Source organism: Hermetia illucens, chromosome 5 (genome assembly GCF_905115235.1).
Source record: "Hermetia illucens chromosome 5, iHerIll2.2.curated.20191125, whole genome shotgun sequence".
In the NCBI taxonomy this organism is placed as follows: domain Eukaryota; kingdom Metazoa; phylum Arthropoda; class Insecta; order Diptera; family Stratiomyidae; genus Hermetia; species Hermetia illucens.
Window position 1 is genome coordinate 115,342,858 of NC_051853.1, and position 21,449 is coordinate 115,364,306.

Genomic DNA, 21,449 nt, shown 5'->3' on the forward strand with positions numbered 1-21,449 from the left:
CCAGCTAAAACCGACGGGTTTCGGCATGAGAAACGGCGGCAGAGATACTGGCGGACGTCAAAACGTACGCGGCACTCACGCCTCTTTCCAGTCCCGTCTGGCACGAGGCTTCACCAGAACGTGGGTGTAGACTTTAAGCTCCATAGGGTTGTCAACTGCTGGCTACGCGTGTTTAGATGGCGGAGGCGGCCTCAATTTGGGAACGGCCTCTCATAGGAGGCGCAACAATCTGGAATCTTTAAGCTCGTCTCTCCTGTCGAGGACCAGTTTGCTCGGGGTTGTAAGTTCTCTCCATATATTAGATCAGCAGGGCTGGAAGCTAACTTTTCGCGGGTAGCTGTACGGAAGTCAAACAGGATGAAATGTAACCAGGACGGCTCGTTGCCCACAAGAATGGCTGCCTTTAGTGCCCGATATCAACGTTCTAGTTTACCATTGGGCTTTGGATGGTATGCAATTGTCCGTTGGCGAGAGACACTTCCTTACGGAAAGCGGCGGGGATATGTGCCGATAATGGGGAAATTATTAAATTTGTATTTGGAATCCAACTGCAGGCTTTGAAGGACTGTATCATTTTTCTGGGCCACAGCGATTGCCGGGAAACCGACTGCGACTGGTATGTTGATCTCGGAGATCGAGACAAAGCATCAACAACTAAGTTGCCTTTACCGGACACATGTTGAAGTTTACCATATCCAAGAACCTTCTAGCACTTTGTTTGAGTCGGGTTGTATGCCGTCAGAGGCGATGGAATGGACTAGAAACTATACTAGTTGCTGGAGAAATCGGCACTAATCAACGTCAGTAATAGGGCAATTATCGAACAAGCGATGAAAAATGCATTCGCGATGTGCCAAACTCTCGGACTCTGTGGAGGAGGCGACCAAAATGTCATCGAAGTAAACGAAACAGAAGTCCAAGTTATATTGTATAGAGTGGATAAATCTCTGGAGGGTTTGTGTCACATTATACAGGCCAAAGTTACCCCGGTGAACTCGAGTCCGGAAGGTGTGGGAATTGTAATTTTTGGAATATCTTCGGGAGCTACAAGGATTTAGTAACAAGTCTTGGCGAGTTCCAAAGTGGAGAAAGCACAATAGATAGTGGAATACGGTACCGATCAGGAATCGTCTGAGCATTTTGGCGTCTATAATCTCACCATTGAGCTTGGGGATAGATGGAGTGGGGATAACTTTTTCCGCGCAAAAATTAGCTTATGCGGTGGTAAAGGACGCATACATTCGGTAGTGATGTTTCTTCGGTTGTGTGTGCCGTTTTTCGGCTTATTTTATAATGAAAAAAAAGACAACTTTTATTTTTTAAATGCGGAATAGTGATTTTTTTTAATCCTCATATAGTGGTATTTCGAGGACCAGTTGCCCTCTTCCTCAGTGGATTTTTGTCTCAGACTTAAGAGAGGTTGTTGTTGTTGCATATCCACCAGCAACCCATAGTGAAACAGGAAGTCTACGCCTAACATGGGGACACTGATATCAGCAAAAACTCAAGGAGTTTGCTGATGCTGATGATCAACTGCTGAAGGAAAAACTTGTTGGGCCTTGAGACCGGCCTGTGTGTATCAGATAATTTCGCATACTAAGGGGATCATACACTATAAGGTGACGTGTTACTGCGCTTGGGGTAGACGTCGTCGCGTCCTCCAATGAACCCAGCTTTTCGATTGGACCGGTACACGTCTGAGTTTTGTGCGGACCGCAGGGCGGGGCTACTCGAACGCTCATTTTTCGAGGTGGATATTGAACGTGTTCGTGACTGATCTTCCGCACGCAAAGCATTCATCGCCACCGTCAGTGTGGTCACATTGGGCGTAAGCGTCACCTTTTGCTGTCTCAGTTCCGCAACGTCGCCGCGACCACAGAGCGCGCGCGCAGTTCGTAAATGATGTCCACAGTTGCGTCCAACACCTCAGGAGAATCACCATCGGCACACACTGGTATGGGCTTGCATGCCCTCCGGCAGTCACTGAAACCACAAGGGTTTCAATACCTCATTTCCCAAAGTAGCAGGCTGGCGGTGCGATCGCCTGATGAGCTGTTCCTTAAGTCGGGCTTAGGAGCTCTCGCTCAGCACCTCGGCGATGAGTGCAGCTGATCCCTTATCCAGGCCAACTAGCGCGTGATTAAACTTAGAGGGGTTCGCCACGATGCCCGCAAAGCGTGGACTGCGCCTCTAAAACGATGACACCTTCAACGAAATGATGGTTAGGCGGCAGAAAGTCCCGCGATCTCCTTATTTTCGCGTGGCATCTTTCGTTCCCAAATTACTGAGGAACGTTGTAGCGAAGCCAAACACTCAATCCAATAGAGAACAACCTTAGTGAGAGTGGACGCTATTTTTTGACATTTTTCTTAGGGTCAGCTATTGAAGCTTAGCTTGCCATTCAGCAAACCGCACGTAAGAAGAGTTAAATAACGAACTCTCTGCTGGGCACCTCTCGACTGGCTAGGTAGCAATATATTTTCACTTGGTCATACACAGCTTATGTAAAAACGCAACAGCGCTACAATGCGGGCCTTTGGATGCTGACTTCAGTCTTTTATCAGGGTAGTCCTTCATCGGTCGGGTTGGGCTCGGCGTTTTGCCTAGATATATACACTTATATTTATTCCGATTCTGCTTGTCTCCTTCGCCAAATCCAGAGCCATTCAACTCTCCAACCCTGTGAGAATTCGTGCATCCAATTCGGAAGTGAAGGTAAGCGACTATCAGATGGCCATCCTTTTTGAGGCCAATCTGATTATTCGTACGGCGTCGGTTAAGCTCTGCTTTGGAACAATATGTCATAAATAATGAGTTGGTAGTAGTTACATAAATCTAAAAACCTCTGCATTATAGTTACGGTAGTCAAGACCGTGTTTCCTCAATTTCGTAGTATAAAATTAATTTGACAGTTCGCACGATGGCTCGCTACTATTGTACCTCAGGCTTAAGTTAAGTGCCCTATCGTTGATTGACAATTCAATTATGTAAGCGGTCGGTCGCCGTTGAATTGAGATGGTGGATGCTCTCCAATCCTGGGGGTAGCAATGAATGTTACACGTAAGGGAAAGCAAGCCACCATCGACTGATTAATTCTTATTCTAGGCCATTGTCAGCGCCTGTTTTTTTACTCACTTCCAGAAGACAGCATCTAAGTATAATATTAATCGGAAACTTGAAATAGATTCTGTGTTCAAACAGCATAGCGAAAATAATGAGTTTTCGAACTGAAAAGCTGTTCCCCTAAAGTTCTTCGAAGCAGAAATTTACCCTGCTTTGGTGATAATCCTCCTGTATCTAGTTTGTCGGTTCTCCGCCTCGGGCTGATTCCAGTTAACCCGTTGGGTAGTTCCATTCCCACGTACTCGAGGAGGGTGTTCAGACCCGAGTCTGCAAGGGAGTCATTTGAAGTGGCTTTGCCACGAAGCCTCACCGGTTACCTGGTACCATGGGAACCGGGATGGCCCTCTGAGAGCATATGCTCCAAGAGAATTCCTGGAGGATGTGTTCTCGGCCCGGTTATTTGCGGTTGGCCCCCTAGTGGGAGTTTCATGGTGGTTGTGGTTATGCCTACATCGCGGGCAGAGCTCCTCGGAGCCCGAGCGTGGAGTGTCGCTGTACAACTCGGGTGCCGTACTCCTTAGTTGCGGCAGAGGTGTTAGATAGGCCTCGCATCCACTGGTATGAATGCTGAGCCTGCACTCAATATAAACCAGGACCGCTGTGCTTGCATGGCGGGGCTCTGATGGTGGTTCCAAAATCAAAGCGTGTCCGAAGAGGACCGTGGGATTATGCCTTCACGGCAGGTACTCACGGTAAACCCCCTAGGACTTTCATGTATCTAGTTTGTTCGAAATTTTCTGGCTGGAGTGCCTACAGAAATGCATCACATACACACGGTGTTTCATAAAAAACGGACAAGCTATATGTCAGCAAATTTCCCATGCAATTCCAAGCAAAAAAATATTAAGTAATTATTTTCCGTTTTCAATGTCGACGAAACATCTGGAGTTGATATAAGGAATGCTTTCGTTTCATAAAACAGTAGACCATTAATTAATAATTTTTTGAAAGCTTTGATGTAAGTGATGGTCTGCTCCCTGCAACTTAGGTTTAATAGTCGTTACACCAGCTTTTGTTTGCTTGCGATATGCCTGAATTCATAACTTGAAATATTCGCTGGGCTGAAATGACATTTTTCAGTGTATACTTCCCACTGAACGAATCACCACAAACACGGAAGGCTGAGTTCTAGTCGGAGGAGGCAAAGATGGTGCGTTGGACTAGTGGCGTGACACGTTTTGATCACATCCGATATGAGGATATCCGCGATCGATATGGGGTTGCACGGATCAACGAAAAACTGCGAGAGAGGTGTTTTCGATGATATGGTCACGTAATTCGTGCTAACGACAAATGTTGTACACAGTGAAGAAATTGCTTGAGAATCTCATCAAGTCTAGCCTAACTGACGCAATACATGTTGTTGGGCTGTTTTAGGTAGTAGTCTGTTCTATCCGGCACTTTGTGCGTAAATGCATTTCACCTCCCTACCCAAAACAAGCTACCATCGTGTATGTTCACTATTGACATCCAGGAAGCGTATAGGTACATATACCGATGATAGCATGTAACATCTTAGCATCCTATCTTGGTCATATATATTATATATTTTTCCTCAAAATTTGTCAGCAAAACGTATTTTTAGGCGGGCCATTTTCTTATGAATTCATCAAATAATCTAGATACACTTAAGGGTTTACTGTTTCCGCGATATATCTTTTGTCACAAACCCATTCTTTCCCAGATGTCTCCAAGAAGGCATATAGAACAGCAGCTTACATTCGGCCCATAATGTCTGACGGGAAGCTTTCAATTGCTTTGTACAAAACCTCGGGTAGCCTCACTTAAAAAACAAACAGTGCCACGATCGGAATTATGTGCTCGGGTGTCAAGTGATCAACGTCTAGCCACAATTAAAATCAGAATGAGATAGTCTTGTCCTGATCAATTTTTCTTCGTCGTTCCTTCGAACTTTTGTTGCGAACAGTGTGGCGAAAATCTAGGAATTCTCACTTACCGAAGAGTGCAAATATGTAAGATGAACCGATAATGTAGCAGATATTTTACCTCAAGGGCTGGCTCCACAGAATTTAGCATCATGCAGCTTGCGCTTTTATGCTCGGCAAGCCAAGCCCTTCCGCAATGGGCAGTTGAACTGCAAGCGACAATAGTAGCAAACAGGAACAAGAATTCATCAACCATAATAAATTTCCTGATATCTTGATGAATTCAGAAATTAAGATATCGGCAACGCCCCTGGGACTGCATAATGTACCTGACCTATCTTATATAGGTATATTTTCTAGAAATTGACTGTGACCTCTCTTAACTTTATCCTAGAATATTCAACTTTTGCAGTAATATAGGCAATATTTGTAACCGTGCGAGTCTCGCAAAAGCCCTACTATGTCGAGGTGGGTACCTCGCTTTGGCGTCCCTGCAGTGGTCATCACTGACCAGGGAATGAAATTTGAGTCCACCCTTTTCTCGGAGTTAGGCAAACTCCTGGGGTTTAAACGCCAGCGGACTACTGCATACCACCCGCAATCTAATGGGATGCTAGAACGTTGGTACCGGACGCTGAAAGCCGCCATTATGGCACGCGACGATTCGTCCTGGCCCCAAGTCTTGCCTCTTGTCCTACTCGGCCTACGTACAACCCGCCGAGAGGAATTTGCTGCCAGCCCCGCGGAGCTGGTATACGGGGAGAACCGAAGACTCCCAAGTGATCCGGTCTTCGACAAGAGATCGGGTCTCACAGTGTCGGGGTTGGTGCGTCTGCTGAGAGACAATCTCCGACGCATCAAGGCCACTCCTCCCACCCAACACTCGTCCGCACTTGTCTGTACGCCCCAGGAACTGGACACGTGTACGCACGTCCTGGTCAGGACTGATGCCATCCGGAAGCTGCTGCAGCCTCCTTATGAAGGCCCGTACCGCGTTCTCGAGCGGAGAGAACATTTCTTCCAGCTCGAGATCGGTGGACACAAAAAGGCGGTCTCCCTGTCCAGGCTGAAGCCCGTGTGCACCCCTAAACAACGGCGTCTTCGGTCGCTGAAAACCCTCGGTTTAATCTGGGGGCGGAGTGATGTGGCGCGGCAGGATTCGCGGCATTCGAAATTTATTTCGAATGTTGCGAATACCAGTGGACAGATGACGTCACCGGCGCTCTCCACTCAGTTCAACTCGCTGGTATTCGCAACATTCGAAATAAATTTCGAATGCGGCGAATCCTGCAGTTTTCTGGTATGCGATTTAGCACAAGTAGCGAAAATTGGAGCTGCATAGGACATTACAGGCTGGGAAATCATTTTAAAAATTAACAGCTTATTTTCTATGCTTAGTTGAGACTTTCTATTAATTAGTGGGTACAGAACTTTAATCAGACGATTAACCCTATTTATCGTCTGAGTAATGTGATCTTTATAAATTAAAGATTTGTCGAACGTAAACTCCAAATACTTAAGCTGGTTAGTCCACTTTACTTTACATCCATTTATGGATAAATCTGAGGTAGGTATATAAGGAATAGATCTACGTTTAGTAAAAAATATGGCTTGAGTTTTTTGTTCGTTAATTTTAATTTTCCATTTTTTAAAATATTCTAATATAACACCTATTGCATGTTCCACTGTTGTTTGGATTTTCGAATAGAGAGTGTCTACTGTATAAATTGCAGTATCGTCCGCAAATATTGCAATTTGTACACCGTTTGCCTGAGGAAAATCATGCATGTATATAAGGTACAATGGTGGGACCAGCACTGGAGCAGCAGTGGAACTCCTGCCCTAATATTCTGGGGCTCCGAAAGGTTATTATAAATGTGCACCTTAAATGATCTGCCACTAAGGAAACTATTCACCAGATTAATAAGGTAAACCGGAAAGTTCGCCTTTATGAGCTTGTAGAGTAAACCTTTGTGCCAAATCAAAAGCTTTTTCTATGTCTAGGGACACTAAGGCCATAGATTGTTTTGAACTGAAAGCTAATTCAACAGCATTTTTACACGCATTAACTGATGGTTTGTTGAAATTGTTCGTCCGGTATCATTTTTAAGGTTTTGTGTAAACACAAAACCTTATTAAAATCGGTTTACTGTCTGTCTGTCTGTATGTCTGTCTGTCTGTCCGTCACACGCATTTTTCTCGGAGACGGTTATAGTGATTGACACCAAATTTGGTAGAAAGGTGGGAACTGTGAACGCTCCGCATACAGTGAATTACATCCTTTTACGTCGAATTTAAGGGGGGGGGGTCCCCATACATGCAAAAGGGGGGTGTAAAATTTTTTGTCATCAGATATAGTCATGTGGGGTATCAAATTAAAGGTCTCGATTAGTACTTTTCAAAGCCGATCTTAGTTTCGACATTCGTTGGAAGGGTGGGGAGCGCGGGGGGTTGAAAGTGATCACTTCTTTAAGGAGGCCATTCTCAGAAACTACCAAACCGAAAAGTCTGAAAAAAATCAGGATGCTGCCACTATATGGTGCCTGGGCTCCGAAATACCTTCCACGCCGATATCTGTTTAAATAAAGTTAATAATAGTATATTGCTACAATTTTTTGTAATTGGTTAGAAACCCCCCTTAAGTTCATCCTAGTACCATGAAATTTTGCAGTGATATAGGCTATAAGTTTGGTGGAAATCGCACTATTACTAACAAAGTTATAATATCTCAAAGTTGTCTTTGAAAATTGAAGACTATGAATGTCAATATCACCCGAAAGTGGATACTCTCACATAATATATGGATGTATTACGTGCTACGTAATACACAAAACGTTTCGTACCTGAAGCGTCGAGAGTCCGGTTTCCCGACTTGTTTAAGTTTGCTCAACATATTATTCCACTGATTGTTCCTAACAATGATGAGTAACTCTTGAATCAGTGAGTTTACTTGCTTCCACCTAAATTTTGAGTTGGCATTTCTGTGTCTCTGCCAATCACGTCTATAGGCGTTTCTGAGCGCAATGAGGTTTTTCAATTCTGGGGGAAAGGAAATGTGAATGAATCTTTTAACAGGTGTTTTCAGGACGCTACGATTTATAGCTTTATGTATCAAGTTTTCAAAAGATTTGAGATATTTGTCATTTATATCGGTGGATGCAATATCTGATTTGGAAACCTGTGCGAGGTCAATATCAGTATTTAGACTGCTTTGAAACCTTGACCAGTCAGCAGACTTAAAATTATAAAAGAATTGGGATGAATTATCAAATTTGCAAGTAAATAGCTACTATTATGCAAATACAAATTGTGCACCAAGAAAAGGCCCACTCACAAAATCCGAGCATCTCCCTGCTTGATTTGAGCAAGCACGGGAAATATAGGACATGCTCTATTCAAAATTCACGCTAACGATCATGAAAGTGAGTGTTGTTTTCTCTTGTTCTAATGGCTAGAGCAGCAATTATGGCACCATGCACAAAACAATTAATGAGTCCACGCGCACACAGGAACGCAACGCGGGTTCGAAATCAACGCGAGCTTAGACCACACTCAGTGCTAAGAGGCAGAGCATGCAAGGAGCAAGCACCGTATGCAGCTAGCTTAATATAGCACATTCGCAAAAAGTATGAACGCTTCCCGTATGTACATACGAGTATATCGAACTAATGACAATAGATTCACCCGTTGCCAAACAATTTCCATACGGCGGACAGTGAGGAGGGTTTGCTTGCGATCGTCTTATTTCACATTGAGAATGGGCATAGAATTTTCAAAAATTCTTGGTAAAAAGCAAAGAAAGCTTGTAAATGGCTTGAACACATTCATAAAAAAAATTTGCTTCCCAAAAAACTATCTTCTGCTGGTGTGCGGTAAATATATTCGATGAAATGATCCCGTTCTCAAATTTGATGTTCGATTATCGAACGAAATTCTGATGGATTTCCGTATAACCTCCGTGCATTATATCAACTCAAAAATAGAAAAAGCAGCTTGAACAGTATTGGAAACTTTCTTACCCAGCATTTTCTTTGGGCTTGTAGGAGCTGTCCCGCCCTCAAATCCCGAATCATTGCTGCAAGTACTCATACGGACATCACTGCTTGCCAAGGATGTGACTCCCGATGGATTGAGCTCGTCCCCGCTGCATTCGTCCGAGGACGTGGAATATTCACTATCACTGTCGCTTTCGTCAACATCACTGGCGGACGAGTCCTTCGGGTAGACTACTTTCTCACGTTTCCATAATGGTCGCGGTGTCGCGTATAACGGATATGGAGCAGGCTCGTCTTTTACGTAACACTTTGTCTTATGGTCTAGTTTGATTTTTTTATTGGGGTCGAATTTGTTAGCATTCTTTTCCTGTTTTTTGGCGTGGTTGTGGTGACGATGGTTGTGCTTTGCCTTCTTCTTCATACTGGAACCGTTACAAGAACTGCACTCACTAGTATTCACTTCTTCGTCGCTGCTGGTGACCGCCTCTTCACTTGGACAGTAGTCGGATAATTCCGCATCGACGTCTATTAAACAGCGATTCAAATTAGCCACTGTACGGAATTTCGGCAAGGAATTGCCGCTTGGTCGTTCCGCTCTGTCAACGCCACCTGCCGCTGGTATCTCTTGTGCTGATGTGATAGTTGAGGCCACATGTTTTACTTCTCTCTTTGAAGTCACTTCATCTGGATTAGCATTAGGAAGCACAGTGCAGGCTAACGGCTCAGTGACGTCGCTACTGTCAACAGTCGTTGGTGTTGGTTTAAACGACTTCTCATTTGACCTCTGAATGGGTTTTTTCGACCCACTTCGCGATCTATTGTTTTCCTCGGGTGACACAATTTCGGATGTGCTAATTCTATCAATATCACACTGACCGCCATCCAAACTTGTCTCTGTGATCACTGCAGTCGTTACCATGGATGTACGCTCTCCTAACATATTCGAATCCCGCGGCGATGGTTTAAGAGTCGATTGTTCTGCTGACGCCACCGCATTTTTCATAGTTCCCAGGACGCCATTCCCAGTCTCTACACCACCGACGCTTCCTGAGTCAATTAATGCGGAACATTTCGGTGGTGGTTCAACATTGCTCTCTGTTGTAGTTGTTCTTGGCGAAAATTCAGCGGTTTTATTTGTTTTATTCATTGATTTGGATTTAATGTCTTTTGATTTATTAACGTCTAACTCTTTGGTCTTGTTAATCGGTAGCGTAGAGTCAATCGCCAAGTTTTTATTGTTGTTATCCTTTGCAAGTTTAAGCAGTGGCTTTTTAATTTTCACTTCAGGTGACTTGGCCAAACGCCCAGAATCTATTTTGGGACCTGAACGGTCAGTCGCAGCTGCGCCGGCCACAGATGAGGTAGCTGTGCCAGAAGCTACTTGACTGTCTGGTGGAGCAGATGCTTGTGTGCAGACTGACTTCGCTTCCGAATCTGATGACGTCAGCTTCTGGGTCACCGGTGAATTATCAACGGTAGCCCGGTTATTTTGCTGTTGTGAGATATCTAAATTGACAGACTTATCATCCGTACTATCAGTTTCAAATATTCCCACCTTATCTGAAATTATCTTTGTCGGTGGTTGGCGCTTTTGTTCTGATTTCATTTCAGGTTCCAGTTCTTTGGAAGATTTTTCAAACTCACTGGTTGTTTTACTTACTTTCGACTGTTCAGCTTTCATCGGTATCTTGACTTTTTGAAGACTTTTTGAATCACAAGGATCTTTTAAATCGATATTCTCTTTGAGACGATCTCGTTTTGCCCAGCAGGTTTCAGACATCTTCTGTTTTCGTTTATCCATGTGCGATGACTCTCGTGATCCTATCTGACTCCAGAAATCATCTTCACTCTCAGAATTTTGGACACTTTTAGCTGGAGAATATAATGGAACTTTTTCTTGTTTTACTTCTGCACCTTGTTTAGTTGAATCTGCAGGTTTCTTCAGCGGAAGAGGTTTATTTTCAATTTTTGGTTGTTTGCTTTCTTGGAACATGCTCTTTAGATTTGCAAATTTGTTATTGATTTTTGCTTCTTCTGTTTTTAAAACATTTTCTTTAGATTTTGTATCACTTTGAGTTTCTTGTGATTTCTTCACCTGAAGTTTTCCAGGAGCATTCTTTGAATCTAACAATTTAGTTTTAGATTTATTGACTTTTGGAACTGATGTTTCAGTTTCCTGCTTTGTCCTTCCTATAGAGACGTCCACGGTTTGCTCAATTTCTTTTGGCGCATTTTTTGAAACTATAGGCAGAGTATTTTTGTTTTCAATCTGATTTGAATTTTCAATTTCTTGTCCTTTGACTTTTGCTCTTCCTAAACTCATTTCATGTTTTTTATCTATTCTGTCACTATGGATTTTCTGGCTGTTTGTTTGATTTTTTTCAAGAGCTTTCCTTGAATCTAAAAGTTTATTTTCAGATCCATAGATTTCTGGAGCTGAAGCTTCCATTTCCAATGTTGTGGGTGTTTCTGAAGGCACTTTCGGGGTAGTTTCACCTTCAAACTGGTTTTGAAGTTCACTTTCTTGGCCTTTATCAGACGCCAATTCATCTTTAGGTTTTTTAGGTTTACTTTTAATTTGTAATGTTACATTGACCACAGAATCGGATTTCACTATCAATTTAGGCAATTTTTCTGCCTCATTTTTTATTTCTCCACTCACATCACTTGTGTTTTCACTGCTAATTTTGATATTATCTAATGCAATTTCAGTGTTTAAGTCTGCCTTCATCTCCTTCAATTCTTCTTTTTCAACTTTTACTGCCTTTTTTTGTTTCTTTTTAGGTAATACTACGTGCACTGACTCGTTTTCATCAGCATCTACATTGCTGAATATAATCTTAGGAGGTTGTGTATTTTTCGGGCTAAGCTCTTCTCCAATACTCTCTTTGGATGCTGGCGGAGGACTCTCGTCAATTGCAACCGTAGCCGTTATTTTATGCCGAATCTTTTTGCCCTTTTTAGATTTCCTTTTCAATGATTTTCGGCAACTGTCGGGGCTCTCGTTTCTCTCCAGAATAAGTTGAAATATACCTGACCCTGATTTTTGTAGTTCATTTAAAATTTCCATTTCCTGTTCTTGAATTAAAGACGCCCTCCGACGAAGCTCTCCTGCATTTAAATCATCGTCGATTTTGTCTGAAGAAATATCTTCACAAATATCATGAAATGTGGGGCAATGTGTTTCGCTTAACCGACGTAATGCTTGAATTTGGACTATGGGATCGGGATCTGGGTTCACCTTAGACAAGTCTACAAAATTAGACTCTTGGTTTTCCTGTTTGTCGCGAATAATATGGCGCTCTAGCAGCAGCTCTCCTGGAGTTTTTCTTGTGAAATCTCTGGGTTTGGGCTGTAATTCTTCAACAAAATTATCCCTCCATGATGATTGAACTTTTGGCGTATCAGATGCTTTTTCTGAGGTTTTCGACTCCTTTTCAGCTCTAGCACTTCTTGGGCGCATAATGGAAAGACGAACTACAGCCCTGTCTCGCTTAATAGTTGTACGTTTAGCAACCAAGTCATTTTCATCAGCGCGAGGCATGAACCCTTCATCATTTTTCTCGCTGTTCTCTGTTGACTTCGCTGCATCATTGGAATCAGTAACGGCATCTTCTTTTTGATGGTAACGTGCTTGATGTGGCCGATTGCGAGCCGAAACGTCTATATCTGCAGTGCTTATCGGAATTGGCTTTGGGGGTATATATCGAGGCGGTGAATTGTATAAAATTTTCGGGCTTTGAATTCTCGTCAATGAAGTTAGGCCTCGTGACGCATATGGAAACTCTGAAATCGTAGTTAGCTTGGGTTTGTATCGAGTAGATGAGGAAATATTAGGAGCACGCGACGTTGGTATAATATAAGTTCCAGCCAGGGATCGAGAGTAACCTCCATAGGAAGCATAGGGGGCCGCATAGTATGGACTGTAGCTACTACTTCCATAAAAATATCCAGGATCTGTGTATAGAGGCATTTTCTGTTAATTCGTGAGCACTTCACACCTGAATCTATTATGTAACGTGAACAAAATTTATGAATATTCCCGAAGATATAATAATCTAATATCAGAACTTTTCACAGTACCACTTGAAATAATAAAATAATATAAGAGGTCGTAGATATAATTCACTAAATCACATAATAGATGTCTACAATGATATCAACTCATAAATAATTCAACGAGATCGTTACACTTCGTTTTGAAAAGCGTTATATCTTTTTCGAATATCGTCCAGCGAGACCGTTTCAGTTTAACCGATTCCCGGAGACTGAAGTGTTGTACGTTTTAGTGAAAATTTCGACCGACTGCAGCCAGACTAATTACAATTTTCTAAAAATCTGAACATCTTCGTCCACATTCGAGAATACTCTCATTCTTGCACAGATTCGGCGGCAAAGATTTGTCTATCGCAGAATTGCAAAATATACAATCGAAAGAAAATTTCACAATTTTCCTACTCTCGATTTTCTCCCGCAACAAACGCTCCCACCAGCATTGGTCCCGGTCAGCCATGGCCCAATGTCCAAGTTTCTCTAACATCCAAATGCCAGGGAATACGATTCCTCCAATGTGTTGGTTCGGTTTCACGCATGTGATAGACATAGCTTCGAGCTCCGCCAAATGGGCAATGAAATGCTTCTAGTCCACATTTTGGGCACTATGGATACATTGCGTGATGAAGAATATTGGGCTCGTCCTCACGCTGATTTCTTCCAGGTAAGGACACGAATTCCAAAATTGTTGAGTCAAAAGTAATGTTAAATATTTTATAGTCCAAGTAAAATTATAAATTTAATTTATTTTTCCATATATTCTCCCAACAGATCGTTACATTCAGTTCAATTTATACTTAGCCGCTATTATCACCATATTTCTGTGTTCTATAAAAAGAGGAAATACGCGAAAGGCGTTGGGGGCCCGGTGTGGAGATTGCTCTAACAGCAAACACTGATTCCATACATATAGTAGTCACCACAATTTCGGCTCAATCAAAAGGACCTTTACCAGCAGCTATATAGCGGCTCCATTTTCTAGGTAATCAAACGTGATGATTCTTTGTGCATCCTAGAAAACGGATGCGGTGAAGTTTCGTGCAGAGCTTGTAACTTAGAATATTCACAGTTTCAGTGATGATAGCTTTCCTTTGAAAACATCCTGTGCTACTTGCTTCCTGGATGAAACTCATCCAAGTCTGAAATCTCTCTCGGGGTCTCAGACCAAGACAAAATTTGTTAGTGGTCGGTCTGGTACATCATAAGATTTACCTTTGAAATCTCATGCCGATTTTTCTTTTATTCGCTGTTCATAACGTGCGAATAGTTTTTTGATGCGATTACGTTAGAAATAACTCTTTGGGTGCTTTCATTTAAGATCTTCACGACCTCAATCAAATATCTGGTTATCTCTCCTTGGCCCGCTATCAAAGTTGCTTTTTTCATAGATCGCCAGTGTCAAATTGAAGTGAAATGTTTCGCATAAGAAAGGCTCATATACACAAACATATAAACGCAAGATGAGAGTATTCTTAAACGAGTTGGAATACCGATACCTGGACGTTTCGGGTATAAAGGTCCCGCGTTCACCTTATGTAAGGAGGTTTGACCACATTATGAATAATATATACGAAATTCCTTTATTCCATGCGCCAAAGTTTACATATGTACATTTATGTATAATTACGTAAGTTGAACGTCTCTAATGCCGAACCATACATTCTGCACTGGTCTCTCCATCCATTCTTACATCCACCCGTTCTTACATGATGAGCTTTTTATAAGCTCGGGTGGCGACCACGCCATCCTGAATGGCATACATGAACCCCTCCGTCTCAGCAAAGAGTTCCCCACCACACAGCCAACTGTTCGATAAATCCACGGATTCCACAAATTCGACAAATGGCTGCAAAGACAATTCACGTGTTTACGGTGCGTTGCCTTCGACTTCCATTTATCAATTCGCTCTTGGTCTGAATTCACCTAATTCAGAGGATTGAAAGATCGATCCTTCAAGTTAAGTGGAGTCATCCTCTAGTCTGCCTTACAGGCAGCCGCATGCAAGTGACTCGCCTGCTCTTTGCTTATTTATTTGTTATTATATTATTATTTGTTTTACACGAAACCTTAAAAACGTTCCGTGACTTTGCCGGTATTCACCTAGGAAGCTCCTCTCGCGATTTCTCTCCGTCTATGCTGTCTCCCGTTCATTAACGTCTTATACACTGTTTTTTGCAGATGATGTTTTCCTAGAGCTCTTAACAAAGCTTATTTTGGGCGACTTGTCCAAAAGAGCAATGGCCGCCGTTCGCAGTACGGTATTCGATGGATCGACCTATTGAGAACTTAGCTATTTACGTACCGGAAATTAATACCCCGCATGGCAATACCGGTTATTTTCGGCTTTTTTTTAAGGTGGTATGGAAATTTCGTCTTTGGTCTTTGGGGAGACTGCTCTGTCAAAAACTCGAGCATACGAGTGGTATATGGTGGGACGCGGATCTTTGAGTTTGAAATGGAGACAGGTCTACAATCACCCGAGTGAGGCTTCAAGACGAGCCATAGCCGATGCCGAAGAAACAGCATGCGAGGAGAGAGCTAAAGGCCATCCCTTTAGTGGCCTTCCAGCGGTGTGTAGACGCGTGGATAAAACGCTGGCACATGCATGTTTCTTCAAATGTATGCTTTTTGGGACGAATACAATATATATTATACAATGAATATATTAAATTTTCTTTATAAATTCCTAGTACGTTTTCATCATAGGGTATGTAGGTGAATATTTGATTTGACATTTGATCTATCTGCCCAAGTGAGTGATTATTTGAGCTGGAACTACGATAGTGGTTGTCGCTGTCGTCGGAATATGGATCACGCAGTTGACATTTTTTATGATCAACATAGAAATGACTGTCTCAAAGTTAACCGCAGTGTCACCCTCTGTGGTTCTGAATGTTGGCCGACTATAAAAGGCAATGAATGGCACCTCGCGGTAATGGAGGCGAAGATGTTACTTTGGACCAGTGGCGTAACACGTCATGATCAGATCCGAAAAGGGGATATTTTCGATCGATATGGGGTTGCACTGTTTGTAGAAAAATTTCGAGCGAGGCCTCATGGATGGTATCGTCACATAAACTAGAAATTACTTGGCAAAATTGGCCTAACCATCAAAGTTAATGGGAAACGACCGAAAGGCCGGTCGAAACAACGGTGGCTTGATCCGCTGGTGGTTTGAAAGCCTCGTGACTGCATGCAGATTAGGCCTTTGGTGGAGTAAAGTGACGCAACCGATCAAAACGAGCCGACTCGAAGAATATACTAAACGGTATTGTAGATCAAGTATTCGCGGTGTTAGCAGCGAGTGTCTTTAGGATTGTTGCCTTTTGTTATGATCTGGTCAATACTGATCAATCTTCTATTGAAGCACATATTAACTGATTTCTACAATTATGCTTCCCGGTTCTATTTATGTCACCAGTTTCACGCCACACATTAGCTTTTCTCCGGACATAATGTAACTTTGTTATTGATAGTAGGATTTTGATCAAACTTGGGGGTAACATGTTTCATACGAGAATCTATATTTCCACAAGTTTTTATAACTCTAGGATAAACTTAAGGGGGGTTTTATTCAATTTCACTGCAAATAGCAGTAAATATCGATATGGAGAGTATTTTCAGTCCTAAACACCGTACATAGACAGCTTCATGATTTTTAGATTTTTCGGTTTGGTTGTTTCTGAGAATGGGTCCGTTAAAGAAATCATCGATTTCGGCCCCTTCTACTATATCAAAAATAAGACCGGCATCAAAAAGTACTAACCAAGACCTTTCATTTGATACTCAACATGACTATATTCGGTGAACAAAAATTTTACACCCCCCTTTTGCATGTATGGAGGACCCCCCTAATCTCAACGTCGAAAGACGTCACTCACTACATATCTGGGCGACATCCTTTTCACCTGTATTGAGGTTCGCATTTTTAATTAAATTTTAAATTTTAAATTTTTTAAATTAAAACCTTTTTGGTTTTAGATAACAACTGGAGTCGCTTCGCGTCCCGCAGTTGAAGAATTCTAGTTATGACTGGCAGTGGATTAATGCCGCGTAACTTTGTTATTTTTCGCTCAAATTATTTCAATCAATTCTCAGAAGTTGTTTGAACTGTGATTAATACAATGTTTATGGTTGATTGAACTCGAATCAATCCTTCCCAATAAGAAAAACCTCAAAACAAAAAAACGTGAAAATAGGGCCCCTAATGATTGTTACCTACTCAAGATATCATTGAAATTCAGCAGCATATCAAAGTGAATAGTTTGGCATATTAAATTCATTGACACCACGGTTTCATAATAATTATAATAGTTGGCGCAATAATCCAATTGGATCGTGATTATTACCCTGAGTTATCCGCAGGTAATCATTCCCAGTTAAGTGGACTGGTATGCAGTCATGATAAATCACTCTGCCGCCAATGAGGCTTGAACCGTAACCTTCGGCTGCGGGAACCTAGCGTTCTAGCCACGGTGCCATCCGGACATCATCCGTATCTCATAGCTACAAATGAAACAACTATGCATCGAAGTATTCCTAAGTATGGAATGCAGCCCCTTTCAGACTTGATGCGCCAAACTGCACTCCTGATCTGGTTTAGGTCGTGGTAAATACAAATTTTGTTCAGTACTAGCAAAAGTGCAATTAACGCGAAATTAAATGAAAAAGACAAATCAAAATTTCAAGCTTTTTTTCGAGTCGACTCCACGTGAATTACTCCTTGGAGCACCCCCGTGAAAATTAAAGGTTCAAGAGGCGGTAATTTGTTTTCGGTGGTATTACATTCACCTGGCGGTATTTGCGACATCACTTGAGCGATCCAAATTGGATTGTTCTCCACACCGAAACCGGTGATTTGGCGCGCTGTGTGCCACCTAGAAATTCCCATGCCAATGTACGTATTTAACTTATTTTCGACGTGCGGTTTTGCAAACAAGCCGCGCAGCATTTCACCTGTTCTGCTATTTTGCACTTTAGGATCCGGGATAAATATACATTCGAATACTGATTTATATACATACTCGTACATGCGTATGCACATGTGCTCACAAATATTTCGATTTGTCCGTCTTACTTTCTTTATGAGCGCATCGTTATTTTTAAAACTGGGAACTAGTTTCAGCGTCGAAAAATATGATAAAATCGCTAATGCCCTCGATGGGGCATTTCTGCCCGACAGTTATTTGATCTGTGCCTCATCTGTAAAGAATTCTTTGAAACGGGCGACGTCAAAGTCTAACTAAATTTAAAAAGGAAATCCTACAGAAATAGCTTGTTTTAAGAAACAAAATGTGTTGTTGAACTACGAGCAATTATTATTATCTTAGAGGGAAAAGGTGACATTAAATAAATAATTCTTCAAGAATATACGCCTAAAAATGGACATGACAAACGGGCATGGAATTATTTTTGCCGTTGGTGTTTGCATGCCGTCGTTTACTTTTAGGGTTTTGTTTTACAAGTAAAACCTTATTAAAATCGGTTTAATGTCTGTCTATCTGCCCGTCTTCCCGTCCCACACGCACTTTTCCTAGAAACGGCTATACCAATTGAAACGAAATTTGGTGCGAAGGTGGAACGCCCACACATGCGGTAAGTTACAATTTTCTACGGTGACTTTGAGGCCGGGTTCTTATCCATGCAAAAAGGGGTGTAACATTTTTTCACCAAATATGGTCATGTGGGGTATCAAATGAATGGTTTCGATTAGTACTTTTCGAATTCAGTTTTAGTTTTGATTGATTTGTTTTATCCAACACAAAAATCTGAAAAAAATCACGAAGCCGCCTTTATACGGTGCCAAACTTCTCCATAGCGATATCTACTAAAATTCAGTTAATAATAGAATATTACTATATTTTTGAGAAATTGATTAGAAACTCCTCTTAAGTTTATCCTAGAATTATGATTTGCAGGAATATAGAATTGGACGCATCCCGAAATTTGACCAAAATCGTACATTACTGATAAAGTTGCTGCAGCTCAAAATTGTCTTTTCCGTGTAAATTTACCGCAAAAGAATATATTAAATATCAATGGCACACTAAAGTCACTAGATTGACATGCTAAATATACATGACGGGCTACATATATGTATAGACTTACTTAAGAAACAAACAAAACCGCAAAAGCGCATATCTTCCCTTGTCTGACTTGTAATATTCTAAGTAGATGGCATTAGTTATAACTGTTATAACTGAATATTCATTATTCATTTGGAAAGTTACGATCTACCGAAAATAAACGACAAGTGCTTATGTTTTGGTATGATGAGCTTATCAATGAGTTACACCTCCATCATACGATGCTTTTTAAGGTTTTGTGTAAACACAAAACCTTATTAAAATCGGTTTACTGTCTGTCTGTCTGTCCGTCACACCCATTTTTCTCGGAGACTGTTATAGCGATTGACACCAAATTTGGTAGTAAGGTGGGACCTCTCAACGCTCACGCATATAGTGAGTTGCATCCTTTTACTTCGAATTTAAGGGGGGACCCTATATATGCAAAAGGGGGGTGTAAATTATTTTTTCATCAATTATAGTGATGTGGGGTCAAATTAAAGGTCTCGGTTTGTACTTTTCAAAGCCGGTCTTAGTTTTGACTTTTGGTGGAAAAGTAGGGAGTACGGCGGGTTGAAAGTGGTCATTTCTTTAACGGATCCATTTTCAGAAACCACTCAACAGAAAAATCTAAAAAAAGTCAAAACGCTGCCACTATATGGTGCCTAGGCCCTAAAATAGCCCTGATGCCGATACATGTTCAAATAAAGTTAATAATAGTACATTACTATAATTTTCATTAATTGGCAGGAGAATATCCCTTAGGTTCCTCCTAGAATCACGAAATTTTGCAGTAATATAGGCTATGGCATAGAGCATGATCTTCCCCTATTTGGTGGAAATCGCACTATTACTAACAAAGTAATAATAGGTCAAAGCTGTCGCTTCTGTGCCAATTCAAGACTTTGAATGTTAATATCACTTGAAAGTGGATATTCTTACATAATGTATGCATATATTCCGTGCTACACAAATGCACACTCAAATCTCTTTATAGAAGAAATGCACAAAACCTTTTGTTTTGTTGTTTTTGTGCTGATTCGGCTACATGCTAGCTGCGGTGGTACCGTTTGTTTTATGTTTCAGATACTCGAAGCATCTCGATGTCTATAGGGTTGAATCATTTGTGGTGGGTCGAATAACAGGGCAAACCAGGTTAAGAGATTTTAAGAATCGACTTTTTTAAGCTTTTTTATGAAAAATCACAGTGGTGTATCTAAATGAAATTTGGACCTCAAAATACATCCAGTTAATGCAGTTACTACATACAGTTAATAATAGTTTATTAGCATATTTTAGAAATTTAACCGGAAACCTCCCTTAAATTCATGGAAGAAGTACCCTTAAATTCATGGAAGAAGTACAAAAAAAAAGGTATAGGGAATAACATAAGGCATAACTTTGGGAACTTTGAATGAAATCCAACTATTATTGACAAAGTTATGGAAGGTGAAACTTTTGCATTTTATGTGAATTTCGTGCATTCAAACATATCAATTCGACAATACCACAACAAAGTGAGCTCATATGAATGGAGATCACAGGGGAACATTTCGTTTTAGTTTTCTATCATTTATATATCATCTTCAGGTAGACATATGTATGTATTTATATGTGCATCTTTGCTAATGAAATTTTGGGGTAGCGCCTAATTTAGATAGATATATTTGTCGGTTAAAAAAAAAAGAGACTAGGCCTGACCTTTTCGCCAACACCTTCGAGGCGTGTCTAAAAGAAGGAATATTCCCTGCCCAGTGGAAAAAGCAAAAGTTGGTGTTGCTTCCGAAGCCTGGTAAGCCACTTGGAAACCCAGCGTCGTATCGTCCTATCTGCCTGTTGGATACAATGGGGAAGATGGTGGAGAGAGTCATCTACAACAGACTCCTGCCCATCGTCGAAGCCAGCAATGGTTTGTCGGAACGCCAGTTTGGTTTCCGACGCGCCCACGCTACGGTGGACGCAATTGGCATGGTGGTAAACCTGACAAAAAGTGCACTGATTTCTGGCGGCTGCTGTGCCGTGGTGACGTTGGATGTCAAAAACGCATTCAACTGGTGGCCAACTGGAATAGAATTAAAGGGGCGTTGGCTGACATAGGTGTCCCCGGATACTTAGCGAATTTGGTGGAAAACTACCTCTCAGAGAGGACTCTCTGGTACGGAACGGATGAGGGCCCCAAAGAGTACATTGTCACAGCCGGGGTACCACAGGGATCGGTACTTGGTCCCCTGTTGTGGAATATCATGTATAATGGGGTGCTTGCTCTTCCCATCCCAGAGGGGACTACGATTGTCGGCTTTGCAGATGACCTAGCTGTGGTTGTTGCA

At 41.7% G+C, this 21,449-nt stretch overlaps 1 protein-coding gene across 1 annotated transcript in view; it reads right to left on the reverse strand.

Moving 5' to 3' along the window:
• Positions 1-13,298, reverse strand: part of LOC119657175 — a 42,529-nt gene extending 29,231 nt beyond the window's left edge. Inside the window, exon 1 of the mRNA XM_038063962.1 lies at positions 9,029-13,298. Coding sequence (XP_037919890.1) covers positions 9,029-12,977 — 3,949 coding nt within the window. The 5' untranslated portion in view covers positions 12,978-13,298. The remainder of the gene's footprint in view (positions 1-9,028) is intronic.
• Positions 13,299-21,449: the final 8,151 nt, after the last annotated feature.